The 22,004-nt window shown below is 43.7% G+C and overlaps 1 protein-coding gene across 6 annotated transcripts in view; it reads left to right on the top strand.

Moving 5' to 3' along the window:
• gramd4a (GRAM domain containing 4a) overlaps positions 1 to 22,004 on the top strand; it is a 51,479-nt gene that overhangs the window by 15,001 nt on the left and 14,474 nt on the right. For 4 of the 6 annotated variants that reach the window (XM_047575364.1, XM_047575365.1, XM_047575360.1 and 1 more), the window contains exons 3-6: positions 2,722 to 2,842; positions 18,476 to 18,596; positions 20,183 to 20,244; positions 21,838 to 21,976. In XM_047575364.1, coding sequence (XP_047431320.1) covers positions 2,722 to 2,842; positions 18,476 to 18,596; positions 20,183 to 20,244; positions 21,838 to 21,976 — 443 coding nt within the window. The remainder of the gene's footprint in view (positions 1 to 2,721; positions 2,843 to 18,475; positions 18,597 to 20,182; positions 20,245 to 21,837; positions 21,977 to 22,004) is intronic. The other 2 variants (XM_047575363.1, XM_047575361.1) reach the window with 1 other exon arrangement.

The following is a 22,004-nucleotide window of genomic DNA, read 5'->3' as shown; positions in this document are numbered from 1 at the left end:
GTTAGTTTTTTTAGGAACAGTCCAAACTTATAAATATAAATATCCTTTATTGCACTACTACCTCTCATCTCATCTTATTTTATTCTTAAATTCTATTTTTTATTTTAACTTGTTATTCTATTTTATATTTCCTATTCTATATTTATATTATTTATATATCTCAGGTCTGTACATTTATACCAAGAGCTGCTGAACAGAATTTCGTTGTGCCTTGCATAATGACAATAAAGATTCTTGATTCTTGATTCTTATACTGTTGTTGTTGTTAAGTAGGAGTTTGCTAGCTGACGTTTTTTTGTGTCTCTGGCAAGTTAATAGTGCAGGTTGTCAACCAACCTCTGTCCACAGTTGAGATTAGAGCTTTTGTGCTGTTGTTGAGCTTTTGGTTGGAGTATGTCAAAGACAAGGTGTAAGACCGACTGCCTGTAAGCAGCTAGCTGTGATGTACATTGAGAAGCAGGTGATGCAGAGTCGAGCAGGAAAAGGTAACTGACAGATTTGCCTCTGTCAAGTTGAGGTGGCACAGACTGTTCAGTCCAAAAGGAGAGACAGGATAGAAGGATGTCACTCAGGCAGGGTTGTCTATCTTTAAGTTGAGACCACTGTGTCATTTTCAACATGTAAATGGAGGGATAAAAATCAGTATTGGCTCCAAATATCGGCTCTGAAAAATCGACCATGCTGATGTGAAAAGAAAAACGTATCGGCACAAAAAAAATCCATATCGGTCGACCTCTAGAATGAAACACATTTTACTCACAGTCTCCTCTCATGACCAGGTGTAGGTGCAGCTGGTGCAAGCCCCACATGTCCCCGGGGAGTTTTGGGACATTAGTTAATAGAAGACAGAGTTTATCAAGTTCACGGAGCAACTGCCTGACCCAAATGGAGGCCGAGCTGAGATTTGTGGCTCGGTAGACATTACGCGAGATAGTTGGTTAGAAAAACTGTGTGATGAGTTGAAGTGAATTAAATGTGGCCCCTGACACGGCCCACAAGCTCACGCCCACACGCATCCAGTCAGAGGCAGGAGAAGTGTTCATCGCGGAGACTCTCAGACCGGAGTGTCCTGAATCCCAGCTCAGAAAAACTCAAATTGGATTGTGGATTTTGGATTACACTCACATTTTAAAATCAGAATAGTTCTGCAGTAAATGGGTTTAGGAACACGATTCCTCTGTATTTGACACCAGATTGCGAAGATTAGTCTTATATTTAGACTTGATTCGGCAAAGTGAGCAGAGCTAACCGCTGACTGTGGGTGTGGAGCAATTAATTAATTACAACACTGGTGTTTTCAGAATTTTATTTGATGGGTTTGCATGTGTGCACACGTGCTGTGATGGTGTTCGACCCGTTTTCTCTGCCACGCATCACATCTAGCAGATGGTTTCGAGAGCAGGACACGGTGAGATTCCTCAGCTCACATCAGCCGCAGTCCTGACGGAGGGAGAGGGGGGGAACACAATAATTAATCAGCCGATTATCGGCCGGGGTTGACGTCAGGGCTTGACCTACTTTTGAGAACCAGGAGGTTCTGACTGGGAACGGGCGCCCGCGTAAAACCCGAAGGCGTCTTCCCGTTTGTGTGTCATCCTCGAGCCAACGTGTTGACAGAGAGCCGACAAAATGCGTTCAAAATGCAGCGGAACGTCTTCTCATCTCCTCCTCGTCCCCCGTGCCTTTTCCTCTTGCGCTTCCGTCCTCTTTTATCCCCCCCCCCATACCTTCTTCTTCTTCTTCTTCTTCTTCTTCTTCTTCTTCTCCTTCTCATGACACACTTCCTGAAGAGGCTGTCCTCTTTGAAGTGCCCCTTCATTCAGGCAGCTCTATCCACCTCTGCGCGCCGGCCCCTCCGCCCTTCCGCCTGCTCGGGCTTTGGCTCTTCCCCAAATCGCATCTTTTCAGGTCACTGTCAGCTTCGTGCTATCTCTCCCCCCTCTCTTTTTGCAGTTGGAGACATTGCAGCGTGTCTATGCAGACACACACACACACACACACCATGCAGGGTGCTGTCAGAGAGAAGCTGCTGCAGCGCTGTGTGTGTGTGTGTGTGTGTGTGTGTGTGTGTGTGTGTGTGTGTGTGTGTGTGTGGAGTCTCTTAAAGGACCCTTGCTGTAGTTTAGCAGCAGTGCTCAACCTGCAGTGCTCATCATCCGCTAGCACAGCCTTCTCCCTCCTCCTCTCGCTCCATCCTTTCCTCTTCCTCCATTACCCGCTCACCCCCTTTTTTTTTCTTTTTGTTTTTTTTCCCCCCTCTCACTCTCTCCCTCTACCCGCTCTCCTCTCATCCATTCGTCATCCCTCGGTCGCGGCCATTCACTCGCCGCCTACACACCCGTTGTGTTGCTAGTTGTGTCTGTGTCAGGGCTGAAGCCCTGAGTCAGTGCCGTTTGAGTCATCAGGGTCGCTATAGACAGAGGAGGGGGATTCTCCTCTTTATCGCCTTCCTCCTCCTCCTCCTCCTCCTCCTCCTATCTCGCTCCCGCTGGACTTAAACCGAGAGAGGAAACATTAGTGTGAGTCATGCACCATGCTAATCTGTGTATGTTTTGGGACATCTCCCCGGGATCTCCCCGCTTACGTAGCCTTGTATGCATATTGTGTCAAATCAGGAATTGGAAAAGCTGATCTTTCTTTTGTTTTTTGTTTTTTTTCTTTTTGTTTGTGATACCTGTGTGTATGTGCTGTGTGCGTGACCGCGTGCGTACGGATGCACAGGCTGGTTCGGGGTCTCCCACTATGGCTGCGGCCATCCAGGACTTCCAGAGGTCGGAGTCAGACCGACTCAACGAAGTCAAAGGTCACTTGGAAATTGCCTTACTGGAGAAACATTTCCTACGTGAGTACACGCACACACACACACACACACACACAAAATAAGGCGGCGACAGGGGCCGTGTATCACGACAATTCCGATTGTCCTGATTCGGTTCAATATCGATTTCAGTTTTGAAACCGGTCACATCAGACCAAAGTGAGATTTATAACACGATGATGCAGCATGTATTTAAAATCAATCCAAAGGTTTTTATGATGGACGCACATTCAAATAAAGATCGATTACAGTCGCAAAATTTATTTTGTGTAGAACACGGGTCATGTTTCTGCACTGTTGGGGCTCCTCTGCCAACGCTAAAGGTCATATGTACACTCATTTATGTACAGCATGCGTAGGTGGAAGGGCTGTTTGAGCTGGTGAGCATTAGATTGAGATAAGGTGGGTTTCTTATCTACATTTCCTTCCATGCAATTGTACACCAGATGTAGCAGGAGGCTGCTACCGTGTGACAAGAAGCTTTGTTTAAACGGCTTTAATTTCTACTCAGCAGTCTACTTTTGACTTATAATGTTTCATTTCCTCTGAAAAAAAAACTGTTGTTGTGTTGTATTTTTGGAAAGATATGCACAACACTTGGTGACATTTAGCTCCTACCTAAGTATGTTGTGTGATTGTGCTGTGCTTTGCGGTCTCGGTTGACAGCCAGTGTTTGTTCACGGCTCTTGGTTGCGGCGTGCAGCACGGGTCTAACGTACTCATAAAATGCTAATGTGTCGCTCAATTTGTGTTAAGACCTCAGATAAAACTTCGCTTCCGTCTCAGCGAGTTTTTGCATGTCTCCGCTACCGGAGTTCTGACGAGACGACTTAAATCTAGTTTCTCAAATCTCCTCCAAAGGATGTAGGGGAGGCAAAGCGACGCGCGACATGAAGTGGACTTGGATAACGGTGTCATCTGACGGACGCTGACAGTGACGGTGACGTCCTGTTTTGGAAACTGCATGTTAGCAGCCATGAAATGACACTAGACTGTAATGGAAGGGAGCAGCTGCGGAGATCATTTTAATCAATTGGCCATGCCGCATTAGAGATGCACACTGTGAAATGAAATTTTGACTCAGCAGTACAGTTTCAGAAACATTTAAATGCTATTTATTTATTATAAGAATCAAGTCAGATTATTGACCAAATTGATGGCAAATAGCCTTAATCCCACATTTCCTTATCTATATGGTATAAGCTTTCATCCTGACTGGAGAATACTCCTTTAATAATGTGTTCAGGGCTAAATGTGCTCATTGGACGTGTGTTGGTAGTTTTACCAGTTGCTGATCATATATATAAGCTCTGTGCACAGAGGTAGTTCAGGTCCCAGTGGACCTAGTTCTAACCATGAAACATCAGTGATAAAGACCCTTCTACTCAAAGTGATCCCACCCATGTCACTGGACGAGTACAGACTGTTCTGAACCAGCAGAGACTACACGACCGTGTTGAATCAACATCTAGCCGCCACAAACCATTCAGCACCTCTTTGTCAGTACAGCAAAAAAAAAAAAAAAAAAAAAAAAAACAGGACCACCCACTGGAGAAAAACTGTATATAAAAGGACCTTGAGTTAGCATAGTTTTTCAAACTGCTACTTCTTCTTAAGGTCACGAGTGGCCTCTCTCTTAAGTCGGCTGAGTCATGTCGGATTTTTTATTTCATTTTTTCATTTTTCTAGCAGAATCATGACTCTCACGCAGCCAAATCGTGTTCTTAAAGTGCAACTGAAATGAAGATGGAAATGCTTTGTAGCCGTCGCCCCTGACCGTCTCTGACTGGAGGTTTGTGGACGTGATGGATTCGTTTGTGTACTAGATCCAGAATGTGTGACCAGGCGAGGAGTTGGAGGGTTCGTGCAGAGGCAGAGAGAGTGTGGGAAATAAAACCAATTTGAAATAAAAGACAGTGGAGGATGCTTAATAAGTCCCTCGCTCTCACACATTTACAGGTGTTTCAACCCTGGTATCCAATAAGAGGTTCTGCTTGTCCTGTACTGTTGTAGCACGTTGTCAGTCATGTGCTGTGTAATGGACTGAAGTGCCCCCCCCCTCCTCTTTTTTCCCTTTCGCTTGTGTATGTCTATTAGAGACAAAGTGATAGACAGGGGGAGAGTGTGTGCGAAAGAGAATACTTCAGGCTATGTCCTCTCTCATAATGCTTGTGCCTGAGCTAAAAGGACAGGATTCATTACCGGGCTGTCAGGATGCTAGCTACACGGGCTTTCCTTTCAAGGACTTCTTTTCCTTCCTGTTTTCTCTTTCCTTGCTTCCTTGTTGTTTTTTTTTTCCTTCCCACCCACCAGTGTTCTAAAAAAAAAAATCTTCTGGAGCTGTTTTTGCCTTTTTCCCTCCTTTCCATTGAGCCGCTCTTTCAGATTCTACCCGGCATTCACTTCTTCTTTCCCACTCCTGGATCCCTCTCGGCTCTGCCTTTCTCTCTTTCAGACACAGCGTTATGGCCTCCTGAGATTATTGTAAACTCCGGGTACACAAAACCGAAGCAGATAAAAGAAACAGGTGTGAGGGTAGTTAAGAGAAGAAATGTTGCTGTGGCTAAGATGGCAGCAGCTCGGCAATTTGTTTCCTCCGGGTGTTTTTTAGTACGATTCTTAGTACGAAGTTATTTATGTGTTATATTTTTCTCTCGTTCTTCTCTCACTCTGCTTATCCATTTCTTTCATTCCTGTCAATCTTGCATCTCGTCTCTGACCAGTTTAACCGTACTTCAGGGAATGTAAAGCATGACCATCCATTAGCACCTAATGGGGTCTGTTCTACTGTATTTCTACTACTTTCTTTTGCCCTCTCCTCTGCGTTCCTCTACTGTGATCGTACAGCTGAGTGCATGTGTTGCGTTGCACAGTATAGCCTGCTGTATAAGTGATTGTTTACCACTTTTAGAAAGCCTTATATGCTTATATACAGTTTTGTCTAAGGAGATTAGTGTGGAGAAACAAAAGATTCCCTGTAGCAAGACGTTATAGTTTTAGATGTTGTGTAATGGATTTTCTGGAACATTAAAACAAACAACATGCTATGGACGGTATGCATTGACGTCACTGCCGCCTGGGGCCCCGCCCCCCCGAGTGGCAAAAACACAGTGAAATGTATCAGTAAATACAAGAAAACGCGGATTATAAAATCAAATTAAGGGTAATTGGACTCGACAATGATCCATACGAACTACTATGGATTTGGAAACGTGGGGTAGCTTCAGTTTCAGTTAGTTTATGTTAGTGTTAGGTCATTTCATTATGTTAAATGTAGCTAAATAAAAGATGCTAACGCTAACAGCTTTACTGAGAAGTGACATTAAACATACAATACTGTAACGTCTGGCTGGATGTTACAAGGATGACGAAGAGTTATCACAAATATCCCGTTTATTATTTTATTGTTATTTATTGTTGGAACAGGAATAGTTACCGTCGGACGTAACTACGCCAAAATAACAACATGGACAAACTTATCTGACAGCCCTCCAGGACGTAACTTAAGAAGGAACATAAATTAATATCACCTGACCACCACACCAGGTTTTGATGCCTCAACTGTCACTTTTTTCCACTCAGTGGTCGTAACCACGGAGACTTCGGCACCCGTGACATCACGTGCATAACCTTTATACTGTGAGAAGACTGGCTGTGGTTTCAACAGTGAAACCATTTAGACGTGGCAACGTTAAACCTCAGCAAAGTCTTGAGCTCGTTGCCTGAAGCTCTTCATCCACCAGCTCACTGTTATTGCTCCTTTTGCTTTATTATTCACAGTAATGTTGGAAACTGATCAGTCTCAAAATTGCAGGAAATCACTGCCTGTCTCAGTTTGAGAATTAAGTCGGTCACTTCCCATGGTAAAGCAACTGAAGTAGAGTTGTTCAGTTTGCGTTAGCAGCAGCTCTGACATGGCATGTGGGGTATTGATGGTAAACAGTGAGACTGATGTTAGCGAGGCAAAATTAAAGCCTTAACAGTGCATGACATACATGCTTTCCATTGAACCACCAGCACAAGAATGGTGAACTCTACCACCAATAATGCAAACGCTTTTTTTTTTGTTGTTAAATAGCTATTATTGAACAATGGCAACCCTACTTTTATGGAAATTAAATACTGTAGACAGGTTGATGTTTGTGCTAAAAGAAGAACAGATAAATCTTAATATGTTTTTTTTTTTTTTTTTTTAAACCATTTTCAGACATTTCATTGCCAACACACCAGCACACAGATGCTAATGCCTTCACTGGGGTAGCCCCCAACAGCGTAGGCTCCGGTTGTAAGAGTTTAAACGAAGCTTAAGGGTTCGTAAAAGGTCAACATTTACTAGCAGCATTTACTAGCAGCCAGCACAGTCACTATAGATGAGTTCATCAGCTAAACCTCTAAAATATGAATGAGCTCCATTTTTCTCGTTGCTGGCTTTTTAGCTTCCCTCCCCATGGGTAATTTCATCTTGCTGTTCGGTTTATGCCGTCGTTCCTTTCGCTTTGGATAGAGAAAATGATTTGGCCTTTACACACTAAGAACACTGCAGCCCCAGAGGGACCGAGCAATGAGGCTCTGTTAGGAAATGGGAGCACAAGTAACAGACTCGGATCATTTTATATCTTGAGTGTTTGTGTTGCATCAGGCTTTAACCCAAGAAATGATTTGGTCTCCTTGGATCTCTTTCATATCCAGAGTGAGGTGAGTGTAGGCGTATTTTCTCTCTCTTTCTCACGCTGACGTCTTTCTCCCTGCTGCCTAAAATAAAGCCAAGGCCCACGCCGCATCCTAAAACAAACACGCCGCTTAAGAGCATTGTGTCTTGCCTTCACAGGAGGCATGAGTTTCCATTCCAGATGGTATGTGTGATACTGTGATCCTTGCCTTTTCCCTTGGCATTTGTTGTGATTGACCCACGCTGTTCTGAGGCCACTAACTAGTTAATTTGTAGCTTTGTTTCCGGGGCGTGAGATCACGTAGAAAAAGGCTAACGCGCGCACACACACACATAAACATATGCAGCTGGTATCGTTCTTCAGTTTTCTTCCCTTTTTCTCTTGTCTCTCTCCGCTGCAAGTCCTTTTCATGTTTGTGTTCATGCACACACACCCACTCAACGCACTAATCAGATTAGTTTAAAGGGCCAGCACTCACTTTTAATGTTGTCATCACTGAAGTAATACATTGTGCGTTCACCTCATTCTACCTTAACCAAATAAAATGCAATAGTAGATTTCATTGTCTGTTAGGTAAGGGAGCCACTTCACTCATATTACATTAAAAAATGACTCACATACCCCTTCTGGTAATTAGCAGTGCTGATAGTTTGTATTTCGTTTGTCCAGGTTTTCAGAAAGAGTTCTTGTGTAATTGTACTAATCCACCTATGCAAATATATAAATTATTATGCAAACACACGTTAACGCAGATTAATCCATCATCATGATTAATCTGATTAAAAAATTTAACTCGATTTGACCCTGAAGGTCTCTGGCAACACATTCCAGTTTATAAATGAAACGCGACTAATATAGATTAAAAAGGAGTAATATTTAATCGTGATTAATCGCAATTAATCCACAGCAACCTTGTGATTAATCTGATGAAGAATTTTAATCGTTTGACAGCACTAATATAAATATTACAATACGTTCATTGATTTAGTCTCAATCACTGTTGGCAATGGACGGCAACATATCTTAAAATTAAGTTGGATTAAAGCAAGACTACACCAAATGCACTACTAGCATGTTAATCCTAGCTAGCTATACTCTTAAATCTCAGTATAATGTCATTGTGCGTAGCTCAGTGAATTGGGAGGCTGTTGTGGTGCCGTTAAGAATCTTGCAGGTGGAAAAGAAAACTGTCTCAATTTTTAATAAATATTTAATGTGCACACCCTTTCTCCACAGAGAAAATGCACTGCATTATGAAACACACCGATTAAAATACTACTGTATTCTTCTACTGCACTAGGATTCTTTTAATGGAGGGGGAAAAAAAGTTTCACTTCCCAACACACATTATGAAGTCCTCAGTAATTACATGATTAGGTTAAACATTTCTTCATTATGTGGCTTGTTCTTCTGTTCTGCAGAGCTTTGCAAGGTTAGAGTTTTATAACCACAGAGGACGCGAGCACAATGCAAGTGTCGATTATTATTAAGAGGTCCGGCATTAAACTGCTACGTATGTGCACATCACGTCCGCGCCGAACAATGCGGGAACGTATGAATGCGAGGGTTCTGTCTGCACATCATGTACACCGAGGTTTGCAATAAGCTCACGCTTTCCTTGAGTGATAACCCTGAGATACATCCGTGATCATTATAGGAAAGGATGAAAAGGTAAATGGATATATTATCTAGAATCTGTCCCATGGGTAACAGAGCTGAGCTGAGCTGACCCTCCTCCTAGTGTTAATATGGTAGGGATGGTAGTGTGAGTGGAAATCACTTCATGTCATTATATGAGCAAGCTTAATTTGCAAACCTTTTATGTCTTTCTCCCCTCGGTTCTCTCTTGCTATTATCCCTTATTCTCTATCACTCATACTACAGTCTGTGTTTGCCCTCATCCTTTTTCTATCTCCATTTTTTTACTCTAACCTAATTTGTATTGAAGCAACACTGGCAAAAACAAACAACAACAACAAAAAAACACATGTTATATACAAGGCGAATGGATAATCGGACTGAAGCACACATGCTCTGGGGATTTTTTTGTGTTGACACCTCTGCTGGCCGGCTGAAGCGTGCGCACGTCGTAGAGCTCCCATAATCTCACATTGCACTGTGTAATAGGCATGCCGCCCCTTGATCGGGCTTTATTGGTTTTACCACTACTAGCTCCATAAAACTGGAAACGACTCGATGTGTATCGGTGTGTGTGAGAGTGTGAGAGGGAGGCTATCCCGCGCGAGGTCGTGCTCTGAAGGTCACTGCAGCGGAACAGGCCGTGCTCGATGCTCTACAGCGACCGGCTGATCGATAGTGTCCCAGCGGCTGCCCCACTTCACGCTGGGTACAGGAGCACACACGGAAACGATGCACAGTGACACTGAATGGGATCAGAGATGAATCAGGTCTGTAATGCAGTGCTTTCTCTGCAGCGTCACATAGCGGTGTTTTATTTCCTTCGCTCGTCTGACTTAAGAGGGGGCTGCAGCTTCCTCCGCCATCGTTTTCACAAGTTTGACGTGTGAACAAAATGTTTGTGGTTGGTCTGAAACCGCTCTGTTGGGAACAGATTAGCACACATCTGCCAGGCTAACCAAATCAGCTGGGTGGGTTTTAGGCAGAATGGAGAAAAGAGTAACAGTGACATAGTCAAAACAAGTCATCTGAGCACTGTTTATTTGAATTCATGTACAACGACATTGCTCTGATTGCTTTTAAAAGTATTCAGTGGTGTACAGAGGTTTATATGTTTTTGTATCTGTTTAAACACATCCTAGTTTTGTGCTTGCAGACTCTGATAAGAACAGAGTGCGACTAAGCCAGACTATCAGTCTGCGTTGATTGACAACGTTCTCGCTCTCTAGTTGGTTTTTCATGCGCTTTATATAGTTGAGTCAGCGTAGAGTTTGCGAATCGTGTAATTACATTTGACACTGAGGTATATTTCATTTTATTAATGCCAAAATATTAGAGAAACGAAGCAATAACCAAACCAGAGGTAATTGGCTGAATAGTTATTCAAGAATATTGTGTGGTGATGAAAATTACTCAGTTGTTTACCCTGAAGCTTTGAATAGGATTTAGAGTGTGTGAAGACTTGCATGTTTGTTGAAACTGTAGAATGACGGCAGTGCAGTACATACCAACATTCCCTTAAATATCCATTGAGTCCATGTATCTTCCTGCCATCCTGAGTTTGTGACGGTCCTGAAAATAGCTAGACATTATGCAAAATTGCCTGCTTCTTCTTCATTACCCACGGCAAACTACAGCAAACCACAAAAACAGACGATACACTGAAAGCTACGTTGCAGACAGTTGTGTTTCTGAGTTGTTAGATAAGAATATGTAGCTGTATAGTTCTACATTTTATTCTTGAAAGACTGTACAAAGCCTTCATTTAGATGTAATTGTAAACTTGTTGTATTCTTTGAGATAATTATGCAAGTGATTATTCTGAAGGCGTCATAGCTCGTTGCTCGTAGCGTCACAATAATTCATTGTCTTTCTAAATAGGCAGCTGCAGTATAGGCTGCATGGTAATGAAGACATCTTTCACATAGTCTGCCAGTGAGACGCTCTTTTCTGTCATGGGGGAGCTCTACAATAAATAAAGTGATTGATTCTCTTGGGTTCTTGAGTTCGGAAACAGGTTTGTGAAGAAGAATGCCTGGTTTAACTCAGCTGAAATTAATTTGACCTCTTTGTACGTGAACAATTGGTACAGATATCCCATTGTACATTAGCTACATTGTTTCTCTTGCTGTTCTCTTCTCTATGTCATGTTTTTTACATTTGGAATAAGCTGTACTCATGTGAGGTTGGATCTAGTAGTGTTTACTCACCATTCTTGAGCTGTGTTCGAGTCGGTGAGAATACAACAGGTGGCCATGTGGGCAGAGAGACAAAGTTCACCAGGTGGACACTAATAGTTTTGTATGTGAGGGGTTGAACTGTGTGTGGATAGAATCAGGACATTGTTTCCCATAAAATTCCATGAGACATTGCTGTTTTGTTTTTGTTTTTAATTATGATGCTATCCCAAGTATTAAAAACGTAGTGACAGAGTCCTATGCTGAAGCCACTAATGGCTAATAATGGACTTATTGTTTGGATGTGTACGTACTCAATAGAAAAGAATCCAGTCTTTTCCCACTTTTCAGCTTTACAATGCACTTTATTTCCTACTTACTTCTGAGTTTCAGTTCATTAAATAGTCTTTCACTTCCAATAAGTTTCTCATAAACCTAAACCACAAAAAAACTACGTAAATTAGAGCACAGTCAGAAACTGTTTGCTTCGACATCTGCATCTTTGTTACAATAATCAATGAACTTAAAGCACCTTTCTCAACCCTCAGCCTCCAGTGAAAACACCGCTTGGCTGCCCTCTAGTGCCCCGGAGGAGCCTTTCACTTAAGCATAAAATATGGCTCTTACAAAAAACTTTTCATATACACGAATACTGAACAAAATACTGTTAAGACGTGGCATTCTAGCAAAACATGAAAGATTAAATAAAGAATCATCAAATGAACGTCAGTTATAGTAAACAGTTTCAATCTAACCTCACCAGCTAGCGCATATAAAATTAAGCTAGTTTACATTACGCCATTTACTTTAGGTTGTGACCAACTCCCTTTAAATTTCCATGGTATATAAATCAAGAGCACACACATCAGGTTTTATTAATTGGTGATAACGTGAATTCGTCAAACATACAGCCCGTGGGCCAAAATTGACCCGCCAGACGGTCTAATCTGGCCCGCGGTTGAATTTAACTGTGTGTTAACTGCACTTTTTCCAATAAAAGTCGCTACTATTCCTAGATTTCACACAGTTTTAGTAAGAGCTATGGACAGTAACACAGCAGTGAGAAATAGAAATTGCACTTTTTTTTTTTCCTTAAATGTCCGGTTGTTCTTAAAGAATTTTCTAATAGTGCAGTTCTTTAAATATAAACACTTTCATAATGAACTTTTTTGCACTAAAACAAAGGCAAACATTTGAAGAAATCATTATTTACTGGTTAATACGCTCTTGTGTTACTGGTCCGGCCCCCTTGAGACCAAATTGGGCTGCATGTGGCCCATGAACTAAAAATTTGTCACCCCTGGCGTAGCGGCTGGGGGAGACGCCTTTGGGTGAAGAGAGAGGGAGGAGGAGATGCTTCCGAGGAGACCTTGTAAAAACATTTCCGATATGTTATGAGACCATGGCGAGCTAAATTAGACCTTTGTCGGCCGCCACTGTATTAACACTATACAGGAAACCCAGCAGTAGTTCTAATGCCTCCAATCAACTGCATGTCATTTTTCAAGAAGCGCTAATGGGACGCACTTGTTGAGAGGAGACTGCAGTCTCCACCAGATATCTGAGGTAATGACATCTATTATGTGATTACCGCTCTCCAAAGAAGCAGCTGGTGCCGTCCCTGCTGACAGAACATTAGATTATAGGACATTGTTAATCTAGATTATTTATTACACGCCCATGTCTCCATATATAAATATTTGAGGCTTCACACAAACACTCATTGACACAGGCATCCGCGCAGAGAGAAGGCAGTCGTACAGTGAAGCCCACACACGCCGGCCGTCAGGGCGTCTGGCTCAAAGCCACATGAACAACAGGTCACTGAAGACACAAGGAAGCGAGTGTTGTTGTTTTTGATGTTACAGGGAGGAGAGTGAAGTTTGAGATTTAGTCACGAAGTCGACCTGACGCTGGAGAGGGGGGAATGTGAGTGAGATCTAGGTCATCCAAAGATATCAGGGCCAGAGTGGAAACAGGCCACTGGAAGAAAAGAGAATTTTAGATGAAGATAAAAGAAGGAATATGTACTCTTTATTTAGTCTAAGTACAGCCTGATTTACATTATAAGGAAGATGGCTCCAGCTGCAGTGTTTAAATTTAAAGAGTTTTGAATGAATAATGAAATAAATGTTAGACTAAATCCCTCGTGTTTGTTATTCATATAGAACCACTTTAAAAAATGAACTGTCGTGAGCTCGCCACTTGCGGAATGAGGATGTATAGCTAAGTGTATAATCGTATTAGTTAAGCGTTAGTCTGATCTGATCTGTTGTGTCTGTCTCAGAAAAAGAAGGTGGCCTAATGATGTGTTCCTATTGCTGACTTTATGGTGGCTTTTCACAGACTGTTCACTTACCTGTGAGAGTCACATTGTCTTCTCTACCCCAACATCCTGTTCACTTTTTCCTCGATCGTGAATGGTGTATTAACATCTTCATATCTGCCTCAAAGCTCGGCCTTCCTCCCTGTTCAAGTCAACAAGTGTTGTGGCACTCACTGTAGTGAATGGGAACAATGAGAGGCCAATGTGAAGCAGCTGATTCTCTCTCTCTCTTTCTCCCTCTCTCTAAACCCCCTATGCCCCCACCTTCTTTAATGAAAGGAGCCATTGTCTCTGGCCTGGATTAAAAACCTCGCACAGTACTTTTCCTTTGCGGTCTTAAACAACTTTGCCCGCTTAGATGAAAAGCAGTTTGCTTTCCTTGCGCAGTATGTCCATTCCTCACGTGCACTCGCCCGTCCTCACCTGCTCACCGATATCAGCTTGCACAAGCCAAACACATTACAAATCCTCGCTGAGGAGCACACACACACACACACACACACACACACACACACAGAGGCCTGCACCCACACATGAACACGCATAATGTTTGTGTGTGTTTCTGACAACTCTGGTGCGTTCAGAAATCTCAGATTCCAGGCCTCTGTTAATGCGCTGGCCACCGGGCAAAGCCCCACCTCTCTCCACCTCAGATGCCCTCCTTCTCCGTCCACCCAGAGCCCAGCGCACTCAGACCGGCTCCGGTCGCTGACCGTCCGTCTGCGCGTGGAGGCCCGTCACAGAAGGCTTGTCGCGTCGTTAATTCAGAGGAACCTGTCCACGATCTCCGCTTTGCCGCCGGATAGGACATGGAGCATTTACCTGCACTCTGATGGGCTTCGAGGAGTTACTGAATCATCACTTAGCAGCGGGGCCTAAACAAGCTGTGCCGGACTAAAGGAATCCGCAGCCATGGCGCGATTTCAAGACAAAGCCAAGTCGGCCAGTCTCCCGTCGCGCACCTGTGGGAGCGCCCCGGGGACGGGCCGATTACAGAGACGAATGGCCTTGTGCAAGATGGACGACTACACCTTTGACAGCTTCGAGCTGCTCTATAGCGGAACTGTTGATAAAATCAAAAGCCATAAAAGTAACATCAACCTCAGTAAGTTTGTCAGCTTCAAACTCAGGACTGTATGAGCAAATGTATAGAATATAGAGATTATGTAGCATCTGGACATGAACTTAATCAGCTGAGCGAGCCTTATGTTGGGTGCTGAGCAACCTTGTGCAGGTAAACAGAGTTTATCATATTCATTTGTTGCCCTCGTCTTTACTGCAACATCTGTTAGAGTTTGTGTCAAGTTGTGCCTCAGTGTTCTAGATAACGTTTGTCCATTTGTCACCGTAAATATGGTCGTCTGATCACCTTTAACCAAGTCAGACACAGCAACTTTATCCAGTCATAGCAGTTGTCTGACAATAATGGCTCATTACAATAAAAAAAAAAAACTGCTATACAGTCCTGAACGTTAACTGAATATTAAGATAAGTTTAGTTTTTGCATTCTGTGTGGTGCTGATATGAAAATCATGAATTGGGATCATACAGAAACAGAAATGACCCTGCATGGTTGGTTGTTGCTTCCTTATGACACCTCAACTGAACCTACTACTACAACATTATTCAATTGAGATTTTTCAACAATTCAACAATTTTCAGGACATCAATGTCTCAAATATCACGCAAGAAACCTTCCTGTTCAGAGCGGACTATTTCTACTATTGTAAGAGAAGGTTTGTTTTTGCCTTTGGCCAAATTTTGATTAAGTTGACATCACAATAGTTGCCATCCTTATTAACTTACCGTCTTCACTACCCCTGGTGTTGCTTCCTTTTATTGAGAGGGGGCGGTAATCATAGTGCCTGCACAGGAGAAAAGGTCAGCGTCATTAAACGGGAGCATTTAGCTTATCTCCTGTCCGTTTTACAGATAAACGATCTAGATACTGGCCTTCACGACGGCCAAAGAGACCCTGTGATATGGTAACCCGGGATGAAGACTTATATATAGAAGACAGCAATCCAATTTTAGAAGTGGAACAGGCGTGTTGACAGTATTATTAATATGCTATCTAACGTGGAGGGCCTCTATGGGACAGGGAAGCAATTGTATTTTATCTTGTGTTGTCTGACAAACTAAGAACACTGTGACATGCCGTGCTGTGCCACACACTTATGGCCCCACTTTTAACATATTTTACAGTTCACTGTTGGGAGGGATACGGTCAGTATGGAAGGAAGGAAACCACTGAGAGGAAATGTGTAAAGACGATCTTAAACACATAGGAATAAAAACACAAGTGAAGGGGAAGGACTGGCATTCAGTGTGGAGTGAGGAAATGGGAGGGGTGGTGTAGTAAGACGGTAAAAGGTAAACAGGATTAGGGCTTTCAAAGTATCAATGAGTAACAGCAACACATGAGTACAATGTAACCATTGTGTCTTAGTAGCAGTAATACAAGAACAATTAAGTCACGCATTAAGGATTATTACTGACGTTATGATATGAATGAATTTGGTGACATAAGTAAATAAATCATTTTTCGAATGCTGCAGGTTGAAACCAGGTACATGTATGAATTAAATGAACTACTGCACCTTTTTAGGGTGAGGAATCTTGAAATGATTGATTCTTAATCAGTGAAAATTAGAAGAGATTTCCCTGGAAGCCAGACTAACTTAAACCAGACTGGCTTAAACCAGACCGGCTTAAACCAGACCGACTTAAACCAGACCGTCTTAAACCGCCACAAAATATTTGACCCGGAGTCGTTCCATTGGGAACCGATTATGCTCCAGCAGTATCTGTCGGGCCAATCAAATTGTTTGGTACAAATCAGCAGACTAACCATACCAGTAATCTGTGTTATCTGAGCAGTTAGATTTGTTTACAACCACTTGACTCTGGTGGTTGGAGGACTAACCATATGCGTGCTGAGGTATTTTTATCTCCGTATCGGTCTTAACACGCCCCACAATGAAAGCCAAATGGCGCGTTACCAGAGCCATATTCTGACAAGAGTTAAGTGTGTCTACGCCAGCCTGAAAAGGGATCATAATTCAAGGGTGCTAGGAACTGGTTTCCTTGCTGAGAAGTGTCTGCCGCCTGTAACCCCTCATCTATCAGCTCACCTATTCCATTACTCTGCAATATTTCAAACTGAAGTGAAGCTCAAAAACGGCAACACGAAATGGCAAACACGTTCTCTTTTGCGTGAGGAAAACATAATGAAAGTCTGCTCTTAATTTGCCAGTTAAATGCTTTTACTGCGAAGACGCAGCAGCAGGAAATGTTAAGTTTCCATTAGCAGCGACCTCTGAATCCACTGGATCCATCCATCTGTGTGTGTGTTTGCCAAATCAACTGTACTATATGAACTCTGCCGCGTTCATTTCTAATCGGGAGCGAGTCTCGGTTTCCGCTGCCATCCATTGTTCAACAGGAAGAGCGGAGCATTGAGTCATTTTGAAGCCATTGTCAGTGTCAAGTGCATAGCATATCGTAAACGACTGAGCCTATTCTGCCTACACCAACCGCAGCGCGTTGTTGCTACCGTTAGCCATTTGTCTTAATAGGTTTACTCCTGGCTGTAGATCTCCTGGCGCAGAGAAGCCCAGTCACCATTAAGCTGCTAAGCCCATTGCAACCTCTGGCCGGCCTCTTGCTTACTCTTACGCACACACTGCGGAACATGCAATCACTCTATTTGTCTTGTTTAGATACACAAAATGCTTCACTATAAACACATTCTTCTGTTAGCAGATGGGAGGAAGGATACAGGCCGACTGTGCTGGAGGGCTGAAAGCATGAAACGGGTCACATTTCATGATGTAAGAGAGGAAAGAATCGTAGTTTCTGTTCTCCTCTTATGCGTCAATGCAAGTGATTTTCAAAAGGGTGTGGAGATGTAGTATATGTCTTCTCTCTGGAAGAGCGGCCGGGGTGCCGGTGGTTTAGCTGCGGGAGGTTCTGGTAATGAATGTTTTATTAGCGTTAATGGGAAGAGCTAAAGGACAGGAGTGAGATGTGAGATTGGGCGATGAGAATGTGGCAGCAGAATTCTTGTAATATGAATCCGCTACCGCCTTCGTGATGAAATGATCTCCGGAAGGGGAGTCAGGTGATATATACACCACCAGTAAAAAGAAATTTTGGACGCACAGTCTCATTCAGTTCAATGCGAAGGTGTGTCCAAGAGTTTAGAGCCTAGTGTTTCTTTGTGTCCATGGATGGTCTCCATGAACGCACACACTAAAAAAAAGAGTCTGTGTTTCCGTACTGGATCTGCACTTTCCTCTGTTCCTGTTTTCTAGTCGTCCCCACGCGCGTTTTCCATCGATTCGTCTTTACTTCTGCACATGTGCACACTTTTATTGCCTGCCCTCCTCCAATATTCATGTGTCCCTTTAGTCGGGGACAATGGAGTGAGAGGAAACACTGCCGATGCTGCACCCCACGCCTCGAAAGCTCAGATACCTGAAACCACTTGATGCTAGCAGCTGATTGACACAGAGGAAGCATGGGGGGGACAAGTGAAGGTGAAGGATGCACATGAAAGGAGAGATGAAATGAGAGATACACAGACAGAAGTTCTCCATTTAGAAATTGATTCCACCTTCAAAGGAACATTTCATCCATACTTAAATCTGATTTTTTTCTGATGTGACTTTTCATGTAGCTGAAGCTGGAAATGAACAGTTCTGAAATGCTGTGGAAAATTGTCCACGTAAATTAAACCGCTCCTTTTCATAACCCCCGATCATGTGCGACGAGCTCTTCGGATTTCATTGTTTTCACAACCGAATTTAAGACTTATCTCCAGTTTGTGTGTTTCGTTCTCCAGAGGAGGAGCTGAGGAAGCTGCGGGAAGAGACCAACGTGGACTCCCTGCGGCAGGAGCTGGAGAGGGAGCGCAGCAAAAGGATAGACCTGGAACAGAAGATGAACGAGGTGCTCAAAACCAGGTGAGACGGGAAGACATAAAGCAGAGTCGAGGGCGCAGCGCGGCCGACAGGAGATGAAGACTAAATGTGCCAGATGGGAAGTAATAATGAGCGAAAGACAGGAAACGGTGACACTGCACTTTGTAACACTCGAGCTGAGCCGAGTTTATCGCGGGTCAAGTCGGATGGCGTGCGTGCGCGTTAGCGCTTCCCAGGGTTTTCGTTATAAATAGTGGCCTCGGCAGCTCGGTGGGCGGGGAGTTCCGCGAGGAGGTGCGTTTGTGGGTTTCAAGGGAGACGGAAAGAGCGGAGAGAGAAAAAAAAACAAAAAAAAAAAACAGGAACGAGTCACGCGCCAGTCTGAGCCGCCAAGCTGTGACACAGAAGCTGTGCTGGTGTCAGGATAAACCTGCGCCTCTTGGCACCCGCAAGCCGCATGTATGGCTCTGCATGCGTGTGCTCATGTGTGATCAGATGATGCTCCTCTGACTGCCAGTGGGAAATTCCTCCCGAGTGATTAGCGGCACGTAAACACGGCCCCGAGGAATGTCGGAGGCGGTTTAGGACTTTGTCAGAGGTGAAGTAATGTGCCATGACCGAGGAGTTCTCCTCACTTAATCCCTTGTCTGCACTATCCAGCTGGAGAAATGCATGTGAGGATAGCGTTACGAATACCAACATACCCTTGAGCTGGGCAGTGGAAATGATTAAGAACACGATAAACATTTTTTTTCTGTTTTTAATTTTTTTTATTAATCTTTTGGTTATTACCAGGTAATATGACAAGCGTCAACAATTAGAGATGCTTACCAAAGCTAATTAACTCTTTCATTAATTTCTTGGTGCATTTAGATAATGAGTTAATGAGATATGAAACCCTGTATCTAGCTAATGTGTGTTTTTGGGCTAAGTTGCTTCTTGTCAGTATAAGGGCTGGTTCATAGTCGACACAAGTCGACGCACTTCCTTTCATAGTGTACACAGCACGTGCCATATGTGAAATGAAACACACCGCTCGCACAACAGGGGGCAGTAGAGACACCAGTGGCGTCGAGGAGCGCATTATTTTGTTGTTGCTCAGTTGGCGCCGGCAAAAACACAAGAATGCGGGACGTCTTCCGCTTTTTATGTGCCCTTCCGAAGTCCGAAGTTTCTACGCTCTTTGCCATCGCAACAGTAACATCTATCCACGCATTCCCGGTGTTAGTCTTGTAGGAATGTGGAAGTGTCTTATAAACGCTAGTGCATGGCTGCCATGTTTCAAACAGTCTTATTCTATCGTATAACAACGTGGTTAATATTATGTACATTACCGCCACCCATGGTGACAGATGGTATTACACGCATCGCTGCAACACATGTAACACCGTCTCAAAAAGTAGTCAAAAAATCTGACTGTACATTTTGCAATGCGTCCCTTTGCGCCAACCGTGAATCAGTCCTAACTCTGTGCATGTCTCCCTGTGCCTTGTGACAGTCGTCGGTTCACCCTGCTCAGCAGCTTTCCTCTTATTAACACGTGAACTTCCTGAGGTTTTGCAGCAGCTCTGACAATACAGAAGTGAGACTGACACATGACAGACCCTCTTCTCTTTCCCCCACTTCAGGCTAGAGGACTCTCCGCCGCAGCCGCCCCGAAAACAGCAGTCGCCCTCAAACAATGGAACAGGTGAGACCATTAGAGGACGAGGGAGGGAGAGAGGGCGAGGGCGAGTGGGAGTTTGGGGAACTGACAGGAAATGAGTAGGGAAAGATGAGTGTGACGTCGTTGGAGCGTGGGAGTAAATCATGAAGAGTGTTAGCGTGTGTGTGCAGGGAGGTGGGGGTGTAGGGTGTGTGTGTGTGTGTGTGTGTGTGTGTGTGTGTAAGAACAGACTGCGTCGGAGGTGTCTGTGGGTTATTGCAGGACATAAAGCAGCGTGTAGAGTGCGTGACTACACAAATACACACCGGCCTGTTGAAATCCAGCGTTCAATTTGCTGTATCACGAGCAATGAAACAATACTACAAACTGCATTAATGCGTCAAGAGTTCAAGGTTATTTTCTACCATCATATCAGGTCTTCATAGGCCGGTTTTTATTTTGTCCATTTAATTTTTTTTTTCAAACAGGCCAGACAGAGGAGATAGGAGCCGACCACTGCAATAAAAGTTATTATGCTGCTGATGATGATGTGTCTGAATGACAGTTTTCCACAGTTTGACTGCTAATAACCTACACTCTGTGTGTGTGTTTGTGTGCGTGTGTGGTGTCAGTGAAAGGGAAAGGGAGGGAAAGGCGGAGGCTAATTTTAGAAAATGGGTTATGATTGTAGATCACTTCATCTAGGGCAGTCAGGCCTGAGCTTCAGCTGGCAGTGGAGGCATGTGTCTGTTGTGTCGAGATAGATTAGGAATGTGTACGTTTGGACGTTTGCGTAGATGCAGGAGCAGAGAAAGTCCTAATCGGAGTGAGGCGAAAGGCTTAATTGGTACTGATGGGACAGCAGGTACGAGTGTGAGCCCAAACAAGTTTTCGCTTTACTTTTACTATTTTAGGAAGATTTGCCAGAGCACTCAAGCAGCCGGGCACCTGGGGCGGGTGGCTCAGTTCAACCACAGGAAATAAGTGCACACTTAGAGGTTTTCACCACAGCAGCTGAGCAGCAGGTTCTGGTCTTTGCTCAGGGGCACTTCAGCATAAACAATTAGGCTATGTTGCTCCACTCTTAAGTTAAAAGGCCACATTTGCCACGTGAAACTGTTGATAATGTTACAAACAAGACTGCACGCCCCTGATGTCATTGATGACCTCATACTGCTTATGAAACTTGAATATTAAAGTTAGATGTTCGAAGCACTTAGTCAGTGTCTGTCTTTAGAAAACATGAGGCGAGTTTATTGATTTATTTGGATACTTATTAGTCATTCTAACATAACCCGTAACCTGTAAGTTGGGTCTCAAAGCGGTTAGCTTAGCAGACTAGGCTAATAACTGTATCTTACATAGCAGCAGATGCAGACTGTTTCATTTGTTCCCCTTCCTCTGTGCTCTCATGTTTTTGATTTAACAATAGTAATAGAATGATGCCACAGTCCATTTCTTTCTTACTAGTTAATGTCTAAATCATTATGACCGCTCCATGCACAACAAACCGGCTTTAACTGGTTCGGCCGATGACAACCAATGAGACAAACTAATTGACGAGTTCACCTTGCTCCATGGCTTTAAATCGGGCGCTGCTACGACACAAGCTAACATGGACGTGTCCGCTCACTTCAGCAGACAAACAGCAGAAGGAGGTCTGGAGCTCCCGGCTGCAGAAGTGGCTGTACGAGCGCTTCGGGGTTTACATCGAAGACTTCCGCTTCCAGCCGGAGGAAAGCACTGTGGAGGCAGAGGAACCGCTAAGTGCTAAAAGGTGGGTGCACTCTGCTTTTCATCAGAAC

This window comes from Mugil cephalus, chromosome 22 (assembly GCF_022458985.1).
Source record: "Mugil cephalus isolate CIBA_MC_2020 chromosome 22, CIBA_Mcephalus_1.1, whole genome shotgun sequence".
Classification (NCBI taxonomy): domain Eukaryota; kingdom Metazoa; phylum Chordata; class Actinopteri; order Mugiliformes; family Mugilidae; genus Mugil; species Mugil cephalus.
Note: the sequence above shows the minus strand (reverse complement) of the source record. Positions and strands in the feature narration are given on the sequence as shown.